We start from the raw sequence: 20,637 nt of genomic DNA, 5'->3' as shown, positions 1-20,637 counted from the left end.
TCTGCTACTTGATTAATTTTTGACACAAATGTAGTTCTTCACGATCAAATAAGCGAGAAGCTACCATATTTGCTAACCGACAGCTTGTAGCCACTTCAGCTTCTTTGGCTACAAAAATGCATTAGTTTTCATTCTGAAGAAGCTCCCTTCAGTGCCCTTGGCAAAGCACTAAGGCACAGCACAGCAATATTTGTGATGAAAAACTACGTATATTTACACTATAACACAAGAAACCTTGCATGAAATATAAAAACAATGGTGTGTGGTCAGTCATCCGGGACTCTTTGGCAGGTTCTTGCTCTCTTGACCCGGTTAAGATATCTCCTGCTGTTCTTGTCACAAACTCCACGCTTCAGAGGCAGGGCCTAATGGCCTCAATATAGCGGGTTTTAAAACCACCACCTGAAAAGAAAGAAGATAAAGAAGAAAGTTAGCACCTGAAAACAAAGAACATAAAGAAGAAAGTTAGGTCCCTAATTTGCTTGAATGAAACAGCTTGCTTTGTTGCAAGTGTCGTTGAAAGACGGCCTTCTGCCACTTACTACACATAACTTGCCTTTCAAACACTAAAACTTACCCCGTACCCTCTCACTCCTCCCTTGATGAGTGCAAAGATAGCCTGCTCAATTCAATTCAATTTTCCCACATTTGCACTGCTCGCATGGCATCTGTTGGGACAGCAGGTACATTTTTCTTTAATTTTTATTTTTGCTCTACTTGGCGCAGCTCGAGCCAACACCTTTTGCTTTTCTGTTTGCTTTTACCTCATCTCTCTTCTATACAGCCCCTGTACTGCTGTTTTTTTTTTTTTTCATTCGCTATTGCAAAAACAATTCCAACTGGTATGCTGAATTAAAAGAATTCTACACAGTAAAATCTCCGTAATATGAATTTCACGAGGTCACGTGAAATATTTGTATATTTGTATCATCCAAAATTAATATCAAAAACATACACAAAATGAAAGATAAATAAGTTGATTTGCGGGAGAGAAAATTCCTTATATCCGCCTGCATTTTCTTCTTCTGAGATCGTGAATGACCGACGCGTAAAGGAAGGCGTAAAATTGTGTGCAAGTGGTTTCACGAATGTTTTGCCCACCACTGCATGCCTCAGCATGTCGAGCGCCAGGTGCATCTCAGCCGTCGTCGGTGGCCATCGTGGCTGCTGCCGTGGTCGTTGACGGAGCTAAACCTAACCCCTTGGCGAGGTCAGTGCATTTGTTTTTTGGGTCTTGGTCCACCTTATGAAGGATATCCAGCTTTTCCATAAATCTGGTCCTGTGGTTATCAGTTGGTGCCAAATTACATCAACAAAACGGCTGCGTCTAATCTCACGGCAGCCGTGAGAATTACCTCTGGGAAATTCTCACGGCAGTTTCCATAAAAGCTGGCTGGCCGGTAATTTGCTGAATATTATTATGTCCCAACGTAACGTAACATAACCTGACCAAGCCTTATGTAACCTAATTGAACGCGTCATAACCTACCCAAATCCTGCCAAACTGCAACAAACCTAATCTAACCCAGCCAAACGACACAGAACACAACCTGTAATGAACATAATTCAACCAATTCTAGAAGTCCTGTGCGTCGATCTCTTGATATAGTAAAAACCAGAGTAAAATAAAAACAGCACTAACAAAATCATGATGACAAAAAATTCCAAAAGCTTAAAAAAAAAATAAAAACCAACGTCGGACTCGAACCTAAGCTTTCTCGTTTAATACCGAGCGCTATACCACAGCGCTACAGGGGCAGCTGCAGACAAGGCATTTTAGGGAGATATTTATCAGGTTGAATCTCCGCGTAGCGTGCTTAGCCAATGAGAAGTGACTGCCGTGAGAAATTTCTGACGGTAATTCTACCGGTTGCCAGGATAATAGACACTACCAAAATTTAGACCACTGCACAGGTCCGGGCAAAGTTGAACCCCGGCCCACGGGCCGGGCAAAGCAACCCGAAGCGTATTATGCAGGCCCGGGTAGGGATCGGGCTTGACGCCATGAGCGCTGGCCGGGATCAGGCTTAAAGTGACGGGCTCTGGCCATTAATATTTCCAATGTGAAGTGTGACTAAGAGCATTGCAAAGAATGTTCAGAGTTTACTTTCACGTGTTTCTTGATGTTAGTTGTATGTATTGTTTCAAAAACCTCTTTTTTTTTGCAGGAACTGACAGTAACTGAACTCTTTGTTTTAAAGGAGCCATGAAGAGAAAATACAAGTTGGGTTTATTAGAAAGACTGCTTACTCCCGATAACAATGATACCAATATCATCGCAATCTTCGAAAAAATAACGGAGATATTAACGAAAACGTGTGAAGCCGTGGCGACCCCCTAGCCAATTTCCCGCAACTTTTCTATGACGTCACGGAACCTTGTTTGTGCAATTGGCGCCCCCCTAACTGACCTATCGCGACGACACATGACTGGACGTCTGTAATGGGGCCTCTAGTTCCATTTTACCGCATCACTTGAATGCTAACGTGCAGTTAACGAACTGAAAATTATGTTTTATTGTTGGCCCGTATGACGTCATTCTCGCTCATAACACGTCACTGTGGCGCAAAATTTGAAAGTTAGTAAATTCTTCTTGCTTTTTTTTCGTTAAAAAACATCTTTTGGGGCTGCAATGGAGCTGAGTGAGATACTGTATCCTAGTTCTTTCAAATTAAACGAAGTTGTATTTTCTCTTCATGGCTCCTTTAATGGAATTTTATGCACTGCATCATGATTTCATCTTTCGAGGTATATAACATATCAAGGATACGATACAAGGAACGTGGAAGTAGACAAAAAACAGCGCAAAGAAACGACACGTAAGACGAGAAAAAGACAAACACGAGCGCCCGTGCTTGTCTTTTTCTCGTCTTCCGCGTCGTTTCTTTGCGCTGTTTTTTGCCTTCAGTATGAACCAACTAGCCCGTCTTCACACTTTTGTGGAAGTAGAGAACGGATTAATTCAGACGACCTGCAGTGCTGCACCTATGTCTGTGCACACGTGTGTTTTACACGTCGCACTCAGTGAAATGAGGCTGCCATGGCCGAGACTCAAACTCGCGTGCTAGAGAAGCAGTACTGCTGAGCAACCACTGCACAAGGTTGCTTTTTTCTCAGCATACCAACTTATGCCTGAGACAACCCCGTGATGTTGCAAAAAATCTGGTGAACAAGGCGATGGTGGTTCAGAATTAAAAATACGCCCTATCATTACACCAATGTGACGAGAACTGAATACGGTGAAGTAGAAAGTACGTGCACTACTTTACCTTAAATTTTCGCATTTCAATTTCTTAGTGGTGCGCATCACTCTAGATGCTCCATCTGATTTCCCGCTCTGAAGGGCACCCAACCAAATATACCGTATTCACACGATTGTAAGTTGACTCGATTGTAGGTCAACCGCCCCAAAATTGCATCTCTAAAAAAAAAAAAAAAAAAGCAACTGCAGATAGCAGCTTGTTTGAACGCTGCTGTGAATGAGCATAGAGAGTTCTTCGGGCCCAGGGCACTCATGACAGGCGGGAAGGTTCAGCACAACACAGAAGTCGCACAAGCACGTGGAAACGCGGCCGCCTAGAAAATTGTATCACAAAGAGGAGCTCTTCCGTCCACTACCAATACCCCCCCTACGGCAGCTCTTCCATCAAGGATTGATGCTCTCACGAGAGCCGTACACTCGTGGTGCGCACAGTAGATGTTAAAAAAGAAAAGCTTTAGTATAAGCACACGGAATAACCATGCGCTGTGGGTTGAGCGGGAAACTTTATTTCCAATCATGAGAACACATTGGCTGCGAGATGACAACCATCGAAGCTAGCGGCAGCGACCACTGCCGCGCGATATCAAAACGAACAACATGGCAGCTGACAGAAGCGGCCGCTCACGATGTCCTTTGATTGGTGAGTACGTTACTCGCATTCAAGAAGCCTTTTGTTTGCCTCTAATAAACAAAACAAACCGAATCCCCTGAATTAATGCACACCGCTGACGTAGGCACAATCATACCATGCTCAATACACTTCCGAACGTGCTGGTGGAAGGTTAGCTGCTCTAGTTATGGTGGACGAAGTGCACAGATGGGGAACGCCAACTTTCAAAGTCGGCCAGTATGTATGCAACGCTACACTTAAACCGTAACCATAGAAACGAGGGTGTTACGCTCTCCCCAGCTCATAGCACCCCTGATTTCTTATTTCTCTTGCCGTTACAAGCGGCAAAAAGTTTGATTTCGCTTCTAAGTTGACCCATTGGATTGCCAGACCCATTGGATTGTCAAACTTGAAAAAAGGGGTCGACCTACAATCGTGTAAATACGATAATAAACAAATTTTCTTCAGCGTTGAGGCCCACGCCTGGTCATGCACACGTGGGCTCTCCATACGCTACAAACAAATTAAATAATAAAAATAAAAATAGATAACCAAAATAAATAAGAGAAACCGTGCAAACATAAGTAAACATACCTAATTTACGGTTTTCTGATTTGAAAAGCAACCTTTATTTTTATTAAGTTGCGTTCTTAAAGTACATGTTTTGCAGAGTCCAGTTCTTGTCCCCTAGGTCTTGCCCCTCAACCTCAACATAAGCAGGGGTGCTCGCACTGCCTCGATTCTGAAGGAGAGTTTTCGCAACTGGTGTACACTGAAGAGCTCTGGCACCAAATGTCTGTTAGTTTCCAGGTTTGGATGAGCACTTGGCTCGTTTTAATACAAATCCTTGAATGTAAGCAAACCCAAGACTTTTGCGCCCCACTTTTCTCAAAAATACTACCGGCTTAGAATCGAGTAAAAACGGTATCGTTTAGGTTGCTTTAGATGTGGGGCACAGCTTTGTAGCCACATTTAATTAAAGCCCTGCATCGTGCAAGAATTGCTGGCTCTGCATCTATGGAGGAACAGGCCGTTACAACTCCAGTAATTCCCAAGAGACACCCTCCCATACCTTACAAATAATCTAGCCTCTGCACCGCATAGCGTACTTACAGATAACATGAGCCCGCAAGTAAAAATTCATTAGGTCCCTGTTCAGTGCTCGTTTAAAGAGACCAGGGGCAGAATTCTGAGCTCTGTCCATTTCATAAGCACCAGCATTGTGCCGATGCAGGGAAAGCAACTCTATAGTGTGGCGCCACTGATTCCGCTGACTGTTTTGTTTCAGCCATGCCCAAGCTTCCAAATACAGGGGAACCCCCATAATACGACGTTCAACAGACCGTGTGAAAGCGTTGTGTGACCGGGGGGTCTTATGACCAGAGTGGGGGTAAATGCCGGCTTAGTAGACGGTCTCACGCAACAGGCAGGCTAAGAACTTATTTAATTAAACTGCCATATTTAGCGTGTTCTTATGTCATTTCTGAACATACAGCTAAAATCCCTCGTTTAAAAAACCAAAACAGAAACGGCTATTTTGTGCCCCTCTCCCCACTACGGCTCTGAGGTAGCCCGCTAGCGCCGCACCCTGTGCTCGCAAGATAAGGCCGAAATTGGTCAAGCAAACTGAGAGGGGAAAAGGAGACAGTGAAATTGCCAAGGTCAAGCGAAACGACGACAGTATGAGACACTGATGAAAAACAAAAGCGGCAAGGAAAGGAGTGGAGTGACAACACGAATATGAAAGACACTGATTAGCAGAGAGCAGAGATAGAGGGAGAGAGAGTGTCGTGAAAGGAAGAAATTCGGATTGAGTCGTTGAGGAAAGCGGGTGTTCCACCATTGCCGTGGGGTTGCGTTGCATGTGTTTTTGCGTTCGTTGGACACCTGCGCCCTCTGCTGAGAGGCAAAACTTGGCCATGTAAATATTCTGCATTCAATAAACACTTTCTCTCATGTTCGGCAGTGGCGGCTCAACGGGAGCTTCAAATTCACGCTCCACCAGCCACCTGAACTTCGATTTCTCGCGGTTGGAGCATTGGCGTACTGCTGCCGCATGGGGCGTCGAAAGCTAACTTCTGCTCACAAGTACCCACTTGCTTGTTTGCATCTGTTCAGCAAGTGGTCTGGCCCACCTGTGGACCTTCGCAGATCAAGCAGCGTCAAACGGGGGTTAAGAATAAAGAAAAAGGGTAGAGACAAGGCAGCGAAGCGGTGTGAAAAAAGGGAAAAACGCCGGTCTGTCCGCGATAGGGTCCGTTGTATGAAGCGGACCGCGTACACCTGAGCGTCATATAATCGCGGTTTTTAATTCATTGTTTCTATGGGGAGTTTGCTCGGACCACGGTGATCCATTGAAAGAAGCAGGTCGTCGTAAGACCGGGGGACATATCAGTACGGTTCTACTGTATAAAAATGGGATACCATGGGGTTTCATAATGTAATATCCTAGAGAGAAATCTGCCGCTGCAATCACCTGCTGTACTGGGTGTTGCCACAGCAGCTGGCAACGTTCCTCTTCTACTTGGATTGGCTAGCCACACAGCTTCTTCGTGCTTCTGAAGCCAAAACCAACAAAAATGGGTGACATTTTGCTTTCTAGTTCACACTACATGAAGCCTCTGAATAGTCCCTGACAAATAAATTTTTTGGAGCTCCGCTCTTCTGCTACTAAAGCAACTTTAAACAATGTTCACAATAATACCCCTTTTCGCAGCCAAAGACAACTTTTCAGCCTTTCTATGAGCCATGCCCGGAGAGAAGTGGGATCTTTTTCCTACCTGGTAGCCGACGGCACACTCGTTGAACAGTGGCTCATTTAGATAGTGGTGGCAGATTTGCTTCTAGTATATATTAATACAAACCTCTAGGGCAGCCATGACTATGAATTACAACCCTGGTCCTCCCCACTGCCTGCACACACTGCCTGTGGTCTTTGCTGGTGCACTAAAACGAGTGCGTCGCAGAGTCTGAACACCAGGGGGAAACGTACCCAGTTTAGTAGACCAGTCGCAGATCACCTGGCAGCCACCACTTTGTCTACGACGTCCTTGAAGGCCAGGGCGGCAGCCGAGTCCGCAAACTGGTCCACGAAGTTGGTCCCCCGTTCCATGCACTCTGCAAGCCTGGGCTCCAGGGGAATGCGGCCTGCAAGGGGAACAGTGCCGCCGGTGAGCTTTGTCTCTCAATGAGGCCCACTTAGCCACTGGCAGAGCTTTTTGGGGCTGAAAGCAGAGACAAAGTCTACATATAATACCCCTGTCACACGGCAAATCTAATGACATTTAGAGCAAATGTCACTGGCTCTAAATGTCATTAATTCGGCGCTACACGAGAATACCGAATGACATTTCAGGTGAATGACATTTAGCGGCTAACTGAGGTCGCGGACCTCAGTTAGTGACCAAATGAGTGGTCTCTACCGCAGTGGCGCGTCACTAGGCACAAAAATTCAGTAATAAACCAAAGAATACTGTTTCTAAAAACTGTCAGTAAACTTATATTTTTTTCTTTGTGTCGTTGTTCAAACAAAGAAAGACAAGCAAGTACTAACAAAAAAACTCTTGGCCCCAGTGCGCACGCTACCCTGATACGGATTTTTTGCGGACTTGTCTCGGCTTGGGATGTCTATTGATGTCATCTAAGCCGGTGGTTTTGGTATTTTTATTAAAAAATATTCCTTTGTTACATTTTTTTATGAAATATTATGCGTGAAAACATTCTAGATGCGCTTGAAATATAATTTTAAGGTTTTGCGAGCCCGCTAATCATCACCGCTATCACAATCAAACGACATTTGTTTCGCCGTGTAGACCTGTGCCACCGGACCGAATGTCATTAACAGCTAATGTCATTCAGTTTGAATGACATTAGATTTGCCGTGTGACAGGGATATAAGTTTAGTGCATTCAAAAGACCACATTGTCCTGATCACAACGTTACCAATACAATCACAAACTTCAAACAAATGATGGAGGTTGTAAGGGTCGGGTGTTCCCGTCATTACTGTCACGATTGCGTGCCCGGGCAGGCAACGGGGCAACGGCTTCGCAGGCGCAGAGGGCCCCCCTTGTGTACTGTGTTTTGGCCCTGAGTGCAACACAGAGGCAATCACGGGAGCTGCTGGTAGGGTGACCGCGCTTTGTTGAGTGAAGTTGTGCGCGGCGGCCACAATGCGCCGGCATGCTGAAGCAAGCGCTAGGTTGAGGCGGCGTGTATTGTTGGGCGCGCTTGCACACGAGGCCTGCAACAGGCAGCTGCATGGGAAGCACAGCCGGAAGGAGCTTGCCCTCCTCCCCCGAATACGAGGTTTCCTTTGATTGCAAAGGTGCGCGGTTTGGGCAATCCGGGTGGGCAATAGCGACCGACGGGCTCGAAGTATCCTCTTTGTAAACAACTGTAAAGAGTGTAAATACAAAAGTTTCCGTTTCGTCACAACGGGTCATCGCCTTCATCACTGCTACAGCGTTGCACCAAAATGCAGAACAGGTCAAAAAGGAACTCCAAGGATCACCACCGCCCGCCTCGCGAGGACACGAATTGGAGGGGAAGGAAACCATACTGAGGTATCTAGGGATGGGCGAATATTCGGTGTCGTCGAATATTCGATCGAATTGCTCTGTATTTGTTATTCGCCTCCACCCAAATGCAAGTTTTCGATATTTTTGAGTTATTTGGGGTTCCTGAATAGGCAGCCAAGCCTTCCGAGATGTCATCCCAGGATTGTCACAAGACTCCACCAATGTGGACGTTTTTATCATTAGTGCCAAGTTGTTGCCTTGCCTAGAGGTTCGACGACTTCTTGGCCGCCACCACACTTTTCATTCAAAGGCTGCACTGAAACAACATCACTGCCGACACAGCAGCACCAAGCCGGCACACTTGTACTGCCGATTCGTAGCGGAATTAGCGGGACACTGTTCAAAATGGCGGCCTGTAACTTGCACTTTAATTGGTTACGGCCGCGGATACTAATGGCTACAGTGCTTTGTTTTTAGCTGAGCTTCTTGGTGGTGGTACAAACTCTGGAACCAACTGCATGCCACTTTTATTTTTTAGTGACTACTTATTTTTGTGTTGGTGCCTTTGCCGTTGCTAGAAGGCACGAAAGTACCTTTCGATTCCTGCCACGGAAGCAAGGAGTGAGGCTGTTCTTGACAGTAGCAAATTTTGTCAGCAGCCGGCGGGAGCTCCTTCTGCCGGCGCGTGTCAAGCTCCTAGTATTTCTTCACGAAATCTTGTGAATACAGTAAAGGAAAGCTGTGCATGGAATTTCTGAATAAACACTCAACTGGCAATAGTTTCACAAAATGCTGTGCTTACGGCAGTTCTAATTCTTAGTTGGGTCACAATTTGCTCGTTTTAATTTGGGATGTGTACTATTCAAACTGCTCAATTCGAAATTATTTGACCAAATCACTGTTCGCTTCTAGCCTCAAATTCCCTATTCGCCCATCCCTAGAGATATTAAGGAAAACAGATGAGCCAATGGTGACATCCCCACCACCTTATAGCGAGGTCTCCCCAACATCACAGAATCTAGTTTGGGCAATACAGTCAAACCCGGCTATAACGAACCCGGATAGAGCGAATTATGCTATATATCAAACAAAAATATTTCAGTTACGGAAATACATGGGAAACATATTCCTTATAGCGAAGTTCACATCTGATATATCGAACTCCGCGCGCCTAGAATGGCCGCCGAAATGCATGGTCTCGGAGCGGCGATTGAGATGTGGATTGGCCGCGATCACGGAGCAAGACCTGCGACTGGGACATTGTGCCTTGCGCGGAGCGACATGACGGCCAATACTTTCCGTAACTACTTCCGACGCGTGGGACTTATGACGGAACCCGCCCAGTCAGCGAGTCCGGACCAAGACAGCAGCATTGGTGAACTGTAGGAAGAGCTCGCCAACGTTGCCAATAATGTCGAGAGAGAAAGCCGTCCGAAGCGCTTTCAGCAGTCGATGTGCTCCGCCAATGCTTCCTCGATTTTGGAGAACGCAGACTTGTACTGCTCCAAACAATGTTTCGTGTAGAAAATGCTATGCTAGTTGTAGCTGCCAAAACAAAATAGAAAACAAAAATCACCGCTTTTTTTTTGCAAAGTCGGCAGTGAAGGCGGCAAGAAGCTTTATTAATTGCAATATATGGATTATTTTGAGTATGGTTAATGGCTACTTTACTGTGTTCGTTTCTGCATGCGGGGATGGTGGAGTTGCAGAGGGGGGCTACCGCGCAATGCGAACTCGTAACAATAAGCTCGTTATAGGCGAGTTCGGCTATATCGAACTATTGGATATATCGAACAAATCGCGGTGCATATTGCAGTTCGCTATAAACGGGTTTGACTGTAGGCAGTCGCCGCCCAAAGCCCCCGCGAAAAATCATGACGGGACGATTATGGTTGGGCCTTTAGTTCCACTTTATAGGATCACTTAAACGCTAACATGCCGCTAATATACTGACAACTACGTCATTATTGATCCCCTTTATTGCAACCCTGTTGCCCGTAATGCACCACTGTAGATGAAAATTTGGAAGTTTTCCACTATTTCTTTCATTTTTTTTTTCGTTCAGAAACTTCTCTTGTGGCCGGAAAAGAGCTGAGTAACTAACCAAAGACTAGTTCTGTCAAATTGGATTAGGCTGTTTTTTGTCTTTTCATCCCCCATAAAGCAGTCATGAATACAACGTAAGCAGGGGTGAGACCGGTGAATCAGATTTGGGGGCAGTTTTTGGAGCAGCGAAATCTCCATTTTGGAGTAGAAGAACCTTGATTTGGAGCAGATAAACGACATTTATTATGTCACCTAAGGAGCCTAAAAATAAAATTTTTTGGCAACTTAAGGGGGTAAAGTGCACTTTTTAATCGGTTTTTAACGTGCATAACATTGAAACAGTCTCTCAATGAAGTCTTTTCTACCATAGTATGACAAGGTAGGAACTGCGCTACTTTTCACAAACCATTTTTAAATTCTTAGGCTTATACATAGTAATAGATAGCGTGGAGCACCGTTGAGAATATTGAATTGAAAAACTAAGCAATTGTAAGGCTTTTTATTGTCATGTGAATGCCGAAATTATTATTTCTGTAATCCCAGACTGGGCTATACGCACAAGTGTAGAGCCACGGCAAAAGTTGCGCAAAGAGAGGTCACAGTTGTCGCACCACACCAGCTCTCCCATTTCATTCCCCAAGGTGCATGTCCCTTACGATCGTAATTTGAGTGACGTTGGTATGTTTAGCCACCTACCCCTTGGTAAAAAAATTTCACTTTAGATAGATGAACCATTATTCCTAGCATGCAATAATAGCATGTCCCACTATGGGACACTGCTTAAACATTTTATGGCAAAGTAGCCTGCGCTGCCACTTCTCCAGTGTCGATCGTTCCATTTCCGCCACTCGCTGTCAAAGGCAGCAATAACTCCGCGTTTTATTACACCGCAATCAGACCGAAATTTCAATTCAACGCAAGCACGCACCGCGCCGCACATTCAAGTCCAAAACGCGGTGAATTCACAGGCACCACATTGTTTTTGATGAACTCCAGTCTTTTGAGCCGCGCAACTTCCCGCCACAGATCAAATAATACATGTAAACCTAGCCACCCCCATAACCCAAACCATGGTAGAAATTGGCGAAGAGCACCCTGCCTGAACCACGAGCACGTGCTTTGCCCGGCGGTCATGTTTTCCAATCTTCACCCCACCAAGATGGCGGCTCCCAATGATGTCGTTCCGGAGGTACGGCGCTCCGAAAATTTTCGTTTTTTTCATCAACTGGCACCAGTTTGTCCCATCAGTACACATAAGTATTTTTTCTACAGGACTTTGGAATCGTTTTAGATAGGAAAATTTAAAAACTCACAGAATATAACGTGCAACCCGACATTGCGACTTGTGAATTTCGACAAAACTATCTCGGGGAGAATTTTATGCGGGTTTTTTACTGAACCATCAATCAATTAAACCTTTACAAGCAGCATCACCTTGGGGGTGCTGGAAAATTATGCCATCAGTAAGCACTTTCCCACACTGAAACTGACGGGAGCATTAAAATCCGTGACTCTCAAACTGTTTTGGAGCAGTTTGGTGCAATTTTAGCAATTTTCAAGCTTCCGGAGCAGCCTGGCGCAGGAAAACAAATTTTTATCAAAACTGCGCAATATGCGCAGCTGCCTCACCCCTGCATAAAGCTTTGTTCTATGCAAAAGACTGCATGTCTAAAAGTAACTTCATCGCTTATCTGGCAGCAAACGACGCCTTATTCATGAAGAAATTTAACAATTCCAGCAAAAATTTCAATTCTCTAGCAGCATTGCAAGAACTGTGACATCAGCCATTACATATGAGAGGCAGGTGCCTAAAATTGAGTTAGCGTGTCGACTGCACAAAGCATCCAAATGCTACAATCGGAAAGGAACTGGAATTGAGCCTTCTTCCACACAGGAAGCCATACCAAAACGTGCTTAGTTCCTGTTAGCCTTCCTAGAAGGCACAACGCCACTCAATTAACAGCTACTGCCCACTTTTCCTATCGACAGTACCTTTACACGCTGCATTCTGTTACTGTTCATAATAATCGTTTCGTGAAATGTTCGGCAGGACTTGACAAACAGGGTCACGTAAGTGGCAGTGTCACCTATGCGAGTTAAGTGCTTTGTCAGAAAATGATCTGTGTGCCAATGCTGTTTCACATTGTTGGCGGGGGGCAATGTGTATATGTTTACGTGCTTTTTCAGAACTTCTATTGTTTACCCCGTCATCCCTACTGCTACAAAAGGAATCCAAACTGATTTCAAGAGCATATACCTCATTTTACAACTTTGAATTCCCTGTTTATTCCACGTTTGATTTTGTTGGCCTCATCCAATCGCACAAGCATGCTGTATTGTGTCATACCTCTAGTGTGAGTAGTTAGCCAATGAGTTGCCTGTTTTTCTCATTATACGGCTTACTTCAGCGAAGTATACGTGTAGCACGGCAATCTTTTAAATAAACCAAACTTGTTCTTTGTCTTCATGGCTCTTTCGAGGCAGTGGTTCTGAACCATGACTGCATCAGGAACACTACTAGCTGCAGCATCCATTTATAAATAGATTTGGCTTTCCCGCACAGCTCCAAAGCATGAGAGAAAGGTCCCCTTGATGGACGATGATGATACTGTTTAGTCACAATGGATGTCAAACCATGTATGGGCTTTGCTGTACAGCCAAATGAGCTGTATTGTGTTCAGTCAGATCTATAAATATGCTGGGAGCAGTCCTCACTAGAGACCAGCATGACACAGCTGTGGAAATGTCTTTGTGACTCACCACCAACTTTGATTTCCGTACTGACTTTCATTTCAGCATCACAAAGAATCCAAAACAGCCACACTTTCTGCTGGCTAAAGCCAGCACAAGAACTTTGCTTCCTTCAATGTCTGAAGTGCGAACACAAATCAAAGACAACCTTGACACCAATAAATGTCCCACATCATGGAACAGGTGAAAAAAGGAAAAGGACCACAGTAGCTCACCCAGGAAAGGCACGTCGACCATCTTAGCCAACTCCTCCCCGCCTCCACTTGAAAAGATGTTGCTGCACTCCTGTAGGTGGAATGCCAATGGAAGCACTCGTTCAGACTTGGGCATGCAATACACAGCTCTTTTACTGCACTAGGGATCGTCCTCCACGCTGCCAGCAGAAGCGGCGATTAAACATCCACTATGATGCTAAATCCAAACCTTTCTACGCTAATCGGAAACGGAGGGTCCCATTTGATCAAGTGCTTTGAAACTGCCGCCATGGGCATGGCCTTCCCAAACGGCACAAGACCTAAACCCCGCCCACATGACGTACTTTTGCTTTTTGGCTGTATGCGAGAAACACAAACATCTAGTTTCTGCAGTTCATGTTTCTACGCTGCCTGGGCTAAGGTGGGTATGCTGACTCTCCTTTTTGCTTTTGTTTCCTGAGTGATATTCCATTAACGGTATGCGCTGAGAATACCAGTTAACAGCAAGGATCACAATCATCATCCTCATCAGCCTGCCTACGCCCACTCTAGGGCAAAGGCCTCTGCCATGGATCTCCAATTATCCCGGTCCTGTGCTAGCTGTGACCAATTTATCCACACAAACTTTTTGATCTCATCCGCCTGCCTAACTTTCTGCCGCCCCCTGCCACACTTGCCTTCTCTAGGGATACCCTTGCCATGACAGGCAGTCACTGTCAAGGCAAGGGTAACTGCCTGCTTACCTCAATTCAACTTTTTAAACTTTATTGTCTCTTGCACCCCCCAAACAGCCTGACATACACCAAGCACATTTCCTCCATCATTACTCGCAATACATCTATCGTTTTTGGTTTATATGAAGAGTTGCCTACAACATAGAATCCCCGCAACAGAAACGGAAACTGCAAATAGATGCTTGCTACATTTGAAAGTTTGCAGCGGCTGGTAGGGTCATAAATGGGTTACAGTGCATACAAAGTATGGCAAAATAAAACAACGCTCAAAATAAACTGGAACTTCACACGGCGTGTCCACCACGCAAAGGGACGCAAGGGGGAAAAACGAACAGCAGCAATGTGCTCACCGAGCAGTGTGGGCAGACGAAGCCGCTCATGTTCTCCACGATGCCCAGAACGGGCAGCCCCGTCTTGCGGCAGAAGGTCACCTCTCGGAGCACGTCTCCGACAGAAAGGGCCTGCACCACCACACACATGCATTGACTGGTTTGTGCAAGACACGGCACTTATGAGGGGAAGAAAAAGAGGGCGATTTTAAGGGCTCTTTTAAAGGCACCTGAACTAAGAGGAACACTGGGAGACGAAAACAAAAATATTTCACGGTTCGTTCTGCCTTTTCAGAGCACGGAGTATGCTGATAGTTTATGTGTGCTTGTAGACACGCAGGCAATCACTGCTCGCTTCAATCTGCTTCTCCCTTGAAGGGGCACTGAAGTGACTTGGAAACACCGTGAGATTACTTTCGCGAATTGAAGTCTGGAATACCTAGGCCATGTTTCGACCACCCTCGGCGCGTTTGCGCAACCTTATTTAGTAGAAAAATCAATTTGAAAGCGCTGTCCTCCCTTCAGCGCCCTCCTTCCCGATATCCCATGACGCTTCATACGATGCGAACTCGTCTTGTGATGTGATTGGACAATGTCCGAGATTTTAAACATCATGCATACGCTCTTGGGTTTGCGTCAACGCTATCACTTTCGTTAGGAAAAACTTAAGTGCTATTTGCAACAAGTACACGTTGGAATGTAGTCATCGTGATTTATTTTTGGGACAGTTGTTCCAACCAGTCTTGGTTTTGGTTCCGTGCAACATGTCCATGCGTTTCAACGCTATCAGTAATCGCACGTTACAGATACTTCAGGAATCACTAAGACCTGCCCCGCCATTCACGTGTTTTTGACTGCAGTGATTGTTCGGATAAACCTTCTAGCACTGCCTCTAGTAAGAAAGTATCGTTCCATACAGTGACTGAATGCCAGTGCTCTGTGCTGTCGGAGACACTCAAGTGGGGCGGGCGTGCTTCTCACACATTTTTGGAGCTCAGCTACCTCCTTTCCATAGTACTCGCTGGGTCGTAAAATGCACCTTGACACAAGACACAGTCAGGCAACTCGATAGTAAGAGTAAAAAATATTCAGTATGCCACTGGGCGTACTCTACAGGACCTTTCAATCATTTCACCCACTTCTGTTATTGTTTTTCCAACGACATTGCAAAACGGCTGAACATCAGGTAAGAGCAGACATAGAAGCGCGGGAAGGCTGCTGTGTGCCTTGCAGCAGAAATTTAATAATCAACAGCCGTAGTGTAATAAAATGCAAAGTTAATGGTCTTGCATAACCCTTTCGGAAGCTAAAAACATTTCGAGGAGGGGGGGGGGTCTGTGGATGCCAGTGATGTAGGTAGCCCAACAATAGCTCTGCTAGGTGGAATTGATACCATTGCCATGAGCATTTTGGTTCAATTGATTAACACAATCTGCTGCTGGTATTCACAACTTTCCTCTTAAAAAAAAAACAAAAAAAAAACAAACCAAAGACAGTACCATGTTTGGTCACACCAGTTAGCCTGACTCACAGCATGATTCATACAACCTCCTCTGCATGCCTTCATGATGTGGTGGTATTGCGTTAACAATGAACTCGCTCACGGGCCTTTTCCCTGTACAACAACACACGAATTTTATTTTTAAAAAGCACTTGCATCGTAAATGTCGGCACACGTGCACAAGAACCTCAGATATGGGTTTCATCGAGGGGTGGGTCATGCCTAAAACAAACTTGCAAAACAGTTGAGACAAAAATCAAGGCAAGCAACAAACTGGAAGTGCATGAGTGTCAATGCCTGTTTGTCAAGAAGGCTGTATATATTGGTGTATAGAAACACAAAGCTTGTGAAATTCATTTTGTTTTTTTTCGCCGTAAAAAAGGGAAAGGGGGGCACATTACAGGTTAAAAAAAATTGATTACCGCATTGTTTAATAAAAAAAACCAAGGGCTCCAAGATTGTACCCAGCTAAGCCTTCTTATCTAGATAATGTTCACCGGGAAAGGTTCGGCCAAATTATCTTATCAGGATGCCAAAACAGAAGCAGGACGGCAGAGTTGGCCCAAAGCACCTTTTGCTTGCCGCTTACCAGCACGTCACCGGATCAGTGCGGGAAAGCCCTTCACCATTAGCGGAGACTGCATGTTTCCAAACTTTACTTCAAAAATTTTTTCAAAATTTTCTAACAGAGCAATTCAAACCAAAGCCAAAGTTTCTGACTGCGTTATCTTCTTCGTTTCGAATATTCGCAATCGTTTCGAACATTTGAATATTCGCATGAATATTCGAATATTTGCACAAGTATTTACAGTCCATTAACAGTGTATCCAAACACTTTTGTAGAGAACAAAAACACACTTCAACAGTCATAGTTCCATTCTTCCCCCCTTCCCATGGTTGCATTGTCTTCAAAGCGTCCAATCACAGCCTGTGTGCACCAGTCACACGTTGCATACACAGCCTTCCCATGTAGTCACACACATTTGGGACGCCCTTTCTACTCCACTTTGCTGTGCAAAGCTCTTCCTGGAAATTTTGAGGGGTGGGCAGTTTGTTATTGGAGAGTAAGAGGGGGGGGGGAAGAAATTCAATAACATTGTTTGTGCCCTCTTCTTCTTTTTGTCTCGTGCTCTTTTCGCTCTTGCTAGAAATAAAGTTATTAATCGCCCAATTGTCTGTAACGCAGCCGAACCTTGTTATAAGAGACATGGATGTAAGAGGCAGTCAAGTATAAGAGAGACTACTCATCCACATGGGTGGCCGCCCCATCTTCCCCAATACTTTGACCACTTTTATGACACGCGTTGGATGTAGAAGATACGCAGTTGTTTATAAAGGAGAAGTTATCCTTGAATTCTGGTAAACAATCTCACTTGTAACGGATATTTTAAGTTTAGATGTGGAGCTAAGTGCAGCAGCGCCCGTTGTGGAAACACAGGGGGACGACAGACGCCTGCAGTCGTTGTTTGTTATAACTTTAACAAATGCAGAGTGTTTCTGAGCGCATTCTGCGGGGTTCCCAATCAAGAAGCATTGTAGACGTTGAGAACTGCAAGCCTGATGAATAGCCAGAGCACACATCGGAAGAAGCTGTGCGCTCTGGCTATTCATCAGGCTTGTGAACTCGACATCTACAATGCTTTTTCTGCAGACAGTGAAAGAAGATAAAGCTAGAAGAAGGTGTTGTAGAAAACAGTGTAAGTACAGTCATGAAGCAAACAAAGATTCAGAACTACAGTCAAACCTCGATGTAATGAAACCCCCGATGTAATGAACCACATAATTTTTTCTAACCTCAAGTGTTTGCACACCATGCATTTTTAACCACTGCGTAACGAAGTGCCGATTGCCGAAAAAGGCGCAAAATTTTGGTTGTAGAAGTATAACTGGTGAGACGCAAGCGCTGGAACGGGGTCTCAATAAACCGCGAACGGCTACACAGGCCGCCCAATGCCGCGAGTCACGGAGTCCGTGAGCGAGCGTAGTGCCTACAAGCTCCTTGCCTACAAACTGTGTAAGGTGCCGCCGCCACTTTGTCCTTCATTCGTGTTCGCTTGTGGTTGTTGTGTTTCATCATTCCAGCAAGAGCGTGGATCGCATTTGTGGATTGCAACGAGCCTTGTGCGCGAGTTTTTTTCACGCCCATGACCGTGATTACGCGCCGATGGCGGTTTCTGCCTCAGCTGAAAAAACTACTAGCGCTGCGCACGGCAGTGGGAGCAGCCTGACGACTTGCACCAATGGGGAGGCATGCACCACATGGTGGGAAATTCGAAGCACTTAGGCACGGCCGGCTCGGGGATGCCAGAGACGATTAGGCCTCACACTGCAGACAATATTTGATGGGCCCTTTCCTAAGTGGGGCGTACGATGTTTTGCAGTTCAGTTTTCACCCACATTATCAGCTTCTTTCCCTCATGAACAACGTCGTTTACCCCTCTTATTGCGTTTTAGCGAGCGGTTAGAAGCTGTCGCTGGAGCTACCCGCACCGCGCAGGTAGTCGCCGCAGCTGCGCGTCAGCGTGCCTGTGGCTTGCGTGGTGCGTTTTTGCGTGCAGAAAACGTGCCATAAAGTTCACGCTGACGCCCGTGTAGACGATTAAGCTCCGACGGCGCGTTGCCCTTTTCTTTTTTTAAGTGAAGAGGTCGATTCTGGCAATCGTAAGTAGTTTGAGCTACCTGCACCTGCTTCGCTTCACGGCTGCCACATCGTGCAGGTGGTCCTCGCGGCGATGTCAGTGCGCCAGCCGTGTATGCGTGTCACGTTTTTGCTTGCAGGTACTGCTTTACGTGGCTAATCTTTCATTATAACCGCGAATTTCAATGTAGCGAAATTTCAATGTAACGAAGTGAATTGCGAATTTTACCGACTTCGTTACATCGAGGTTTGACTGTATATCATGAATTCTGGGGCTAAACATACATTGGATAGAACCTTTTGCAGCATGCTATAGCATTCTTTAAAGCTTATTTTAGTCATACTGTGCCCACATTGAACTAGGGGTTGATCAGTTAGTGAAAGCATGGTTCCCTGCTTATAAGAGACGTCTCATATAAGAGACAGAAACTGCTCCCCCGTACGTGCCTCTAGTAAACGGGTTCAACCGTAACTAAATTTTCATTACAAACATTAAACAACTATGCTCAAATGTTAGGTACTGTGGTGCCACAGCGTGGTTAGAGTCGAAGCTCCTCAACAAAACAAGAATGCAACAAGCACAAGTATTGATTTGCACGCAGCTGGCAATCTGAAGTTGCAAAGCGACTATTTAAGACTCCTTTTCAGATGTGCAGGGGCGGCCTTGAGCTGCTGGCCCAGTGGCTGTTTTTTGGTTCCCCAGGCGCGCATTTCCAGTGGGTCAGTTGGAGATGTGAAGGAGGGGAGGGGGGGGGGGTGCTATTGTAAGCACTGGGCAGTGGAGTGGAGCAGTGGGTGGCATTTCCACCTCTGCCCACCGTGGGGAGGACTCTGTTCCAGTGGTTTCACCAACAGCTTTGAGACCTGATGTCGTGGGAACGTGGCATATGGTGCTTGCAGAAATGCTGGAGTGGACTGTGAGTCATTCCTTGACCCCTGCTACACAAATAATGGCTCACCGCAAAAGCTGCCTTTTCCTCCTTTATACAGCAATTGCGTGTGCGTGCGTGTGATTTTGTGCCTATGTACAATGCAGAAGCCTCGTGAAAGCTTTGTTACTTGTAGTTAGTCCTAGGAGTACGACAAAAAATTGGCGAAGCTTTGACTAAGTTGGTTAAGGTTTGAACTATAGTGGAGCTGGAGGATTTATTTCTATGTAAGCACTGAATTGGAAACACCATCCTGCACTGCTTTAGGTTTTACCCGCCGCGGTGGCTCAGTGGCTAAGTCGTTGCGCTGCTGAGCACGAGGTCACGGGCTCAATTCCCGGCCACGGCGGCCGCTTTTCTGATAGAGGCGAAAAGCAAAAACGCCCATGTGTACGAGATTTCGGCGCACGTTAAAGAACCCCAGGTGGTCACAGTTAATCCGGAGCCCTCCACTACGGCGCACCTCATCGCCTGCGTTGCGTTGGCGCGTTAAACCCTACAATTAATCAATCAGGTTTGAAACTCTTCATTTACATGTTCCGTCGTCGCTTTCTGCTGTGGTAGTACAGTCAAGTCCACTTGTAACGATACCGTTTATAACAATATATCAGATATAACGATGAACAGCTATGGTACCGTCACCTTTTGTATTCTTCCCATGGTAAAATAAACCGCTTATTACAATGCTCCAGTGCCACGATATCGGTTATAACGATTGAATCTGGTTGTATTGTGCACCAAAAATGCAACAGTGGCGACTCTAATGACGCGGTTGCACAGCCAACTCAGGTAGTGTCTTCGTAGGAGGCCCAATGCGCAACACAGTCCTTCGGGGACTTTGTTTCCACCAAGGACATTTACCTCAGCTAGGTGAAGCACCTATAGATGCTCTTGGAAAAAAATTGTGCTAGCTTTACACGCGGCAAACAAAGGTGACCGACTGTGGCTTCTTTTCCGCAAATTAGCAGTAGTACGACCTTGCTGGCATGCGAATAAAATGTTTTGAGCTCTGTTTCGTCGTTTCATTTTGCAACATGCTTATAACAATTATTGGTTATAACGATGGAATTTCCTTGGCACTTGGATATTGTTATAAGTGGACTAGACTGTAGTAGTAATCGTC

At 45.5% G+C, this 20,637-nt stretch overlaps 1 protein-coding gene across 1 annotated transcript in view; it reads right to left on the bottom strand.

Moving 5' to 3' along the window:
* Positions 1–209: 209 nt before the first annotated feature.
* Positions 210–20,637, bottom strand: part of LOC144139539 (cytosolic Fe-S cluster assembly factor NUBP2-like) — a 32,125-nt gene continuing 11,697 nt past the window's right edge. Inside the window, exons 6-9 of the mRNA XM_077671850.1 lie at positions 14,468–14,578; positions 13,405–13,474; positions 6,865–7,019; positions 210–402 (exon numbers count right to left, since the gene is read on the bottom strand). Coding sequence (XP_077527976.1) covers positions 6,889–7,019; positions 13,405–13,474; positions 14,468–14,578 — 312 coding nt within the window. The 3' untranslated portion in view covers positions 210–402; positions 6,865–6,888. The remainder of the gene's footprint in view (positions 403–6,864; positions 7,020–13,404; positions 13,475–14,467; positions 14,579–20,637) is intronic.

This window comes from Haemaphysalis longicornis, unplaced genomic scaffold (assembly GCF_048455015.1).
Source record: "Haemaphysalis longicornis isolate Haplotype H1 unplaced genomic scaffold, Haemaphysalis longicornis Haplotype H1 scaffold_5, whole genome shotgun sequence".
Lineage (NCBI taxonomy): Eukaryota > Metazoa > Arthropoda > Arachnida > Ixodida > Ixodidae > Haemaphysalis > Haemaphysalis longicornis.
The sequence above is the reverse complement of the archived record's forward strand: the minus strand, read 5'-3'. Positions and strand labels throughout refer to the sequence as shown.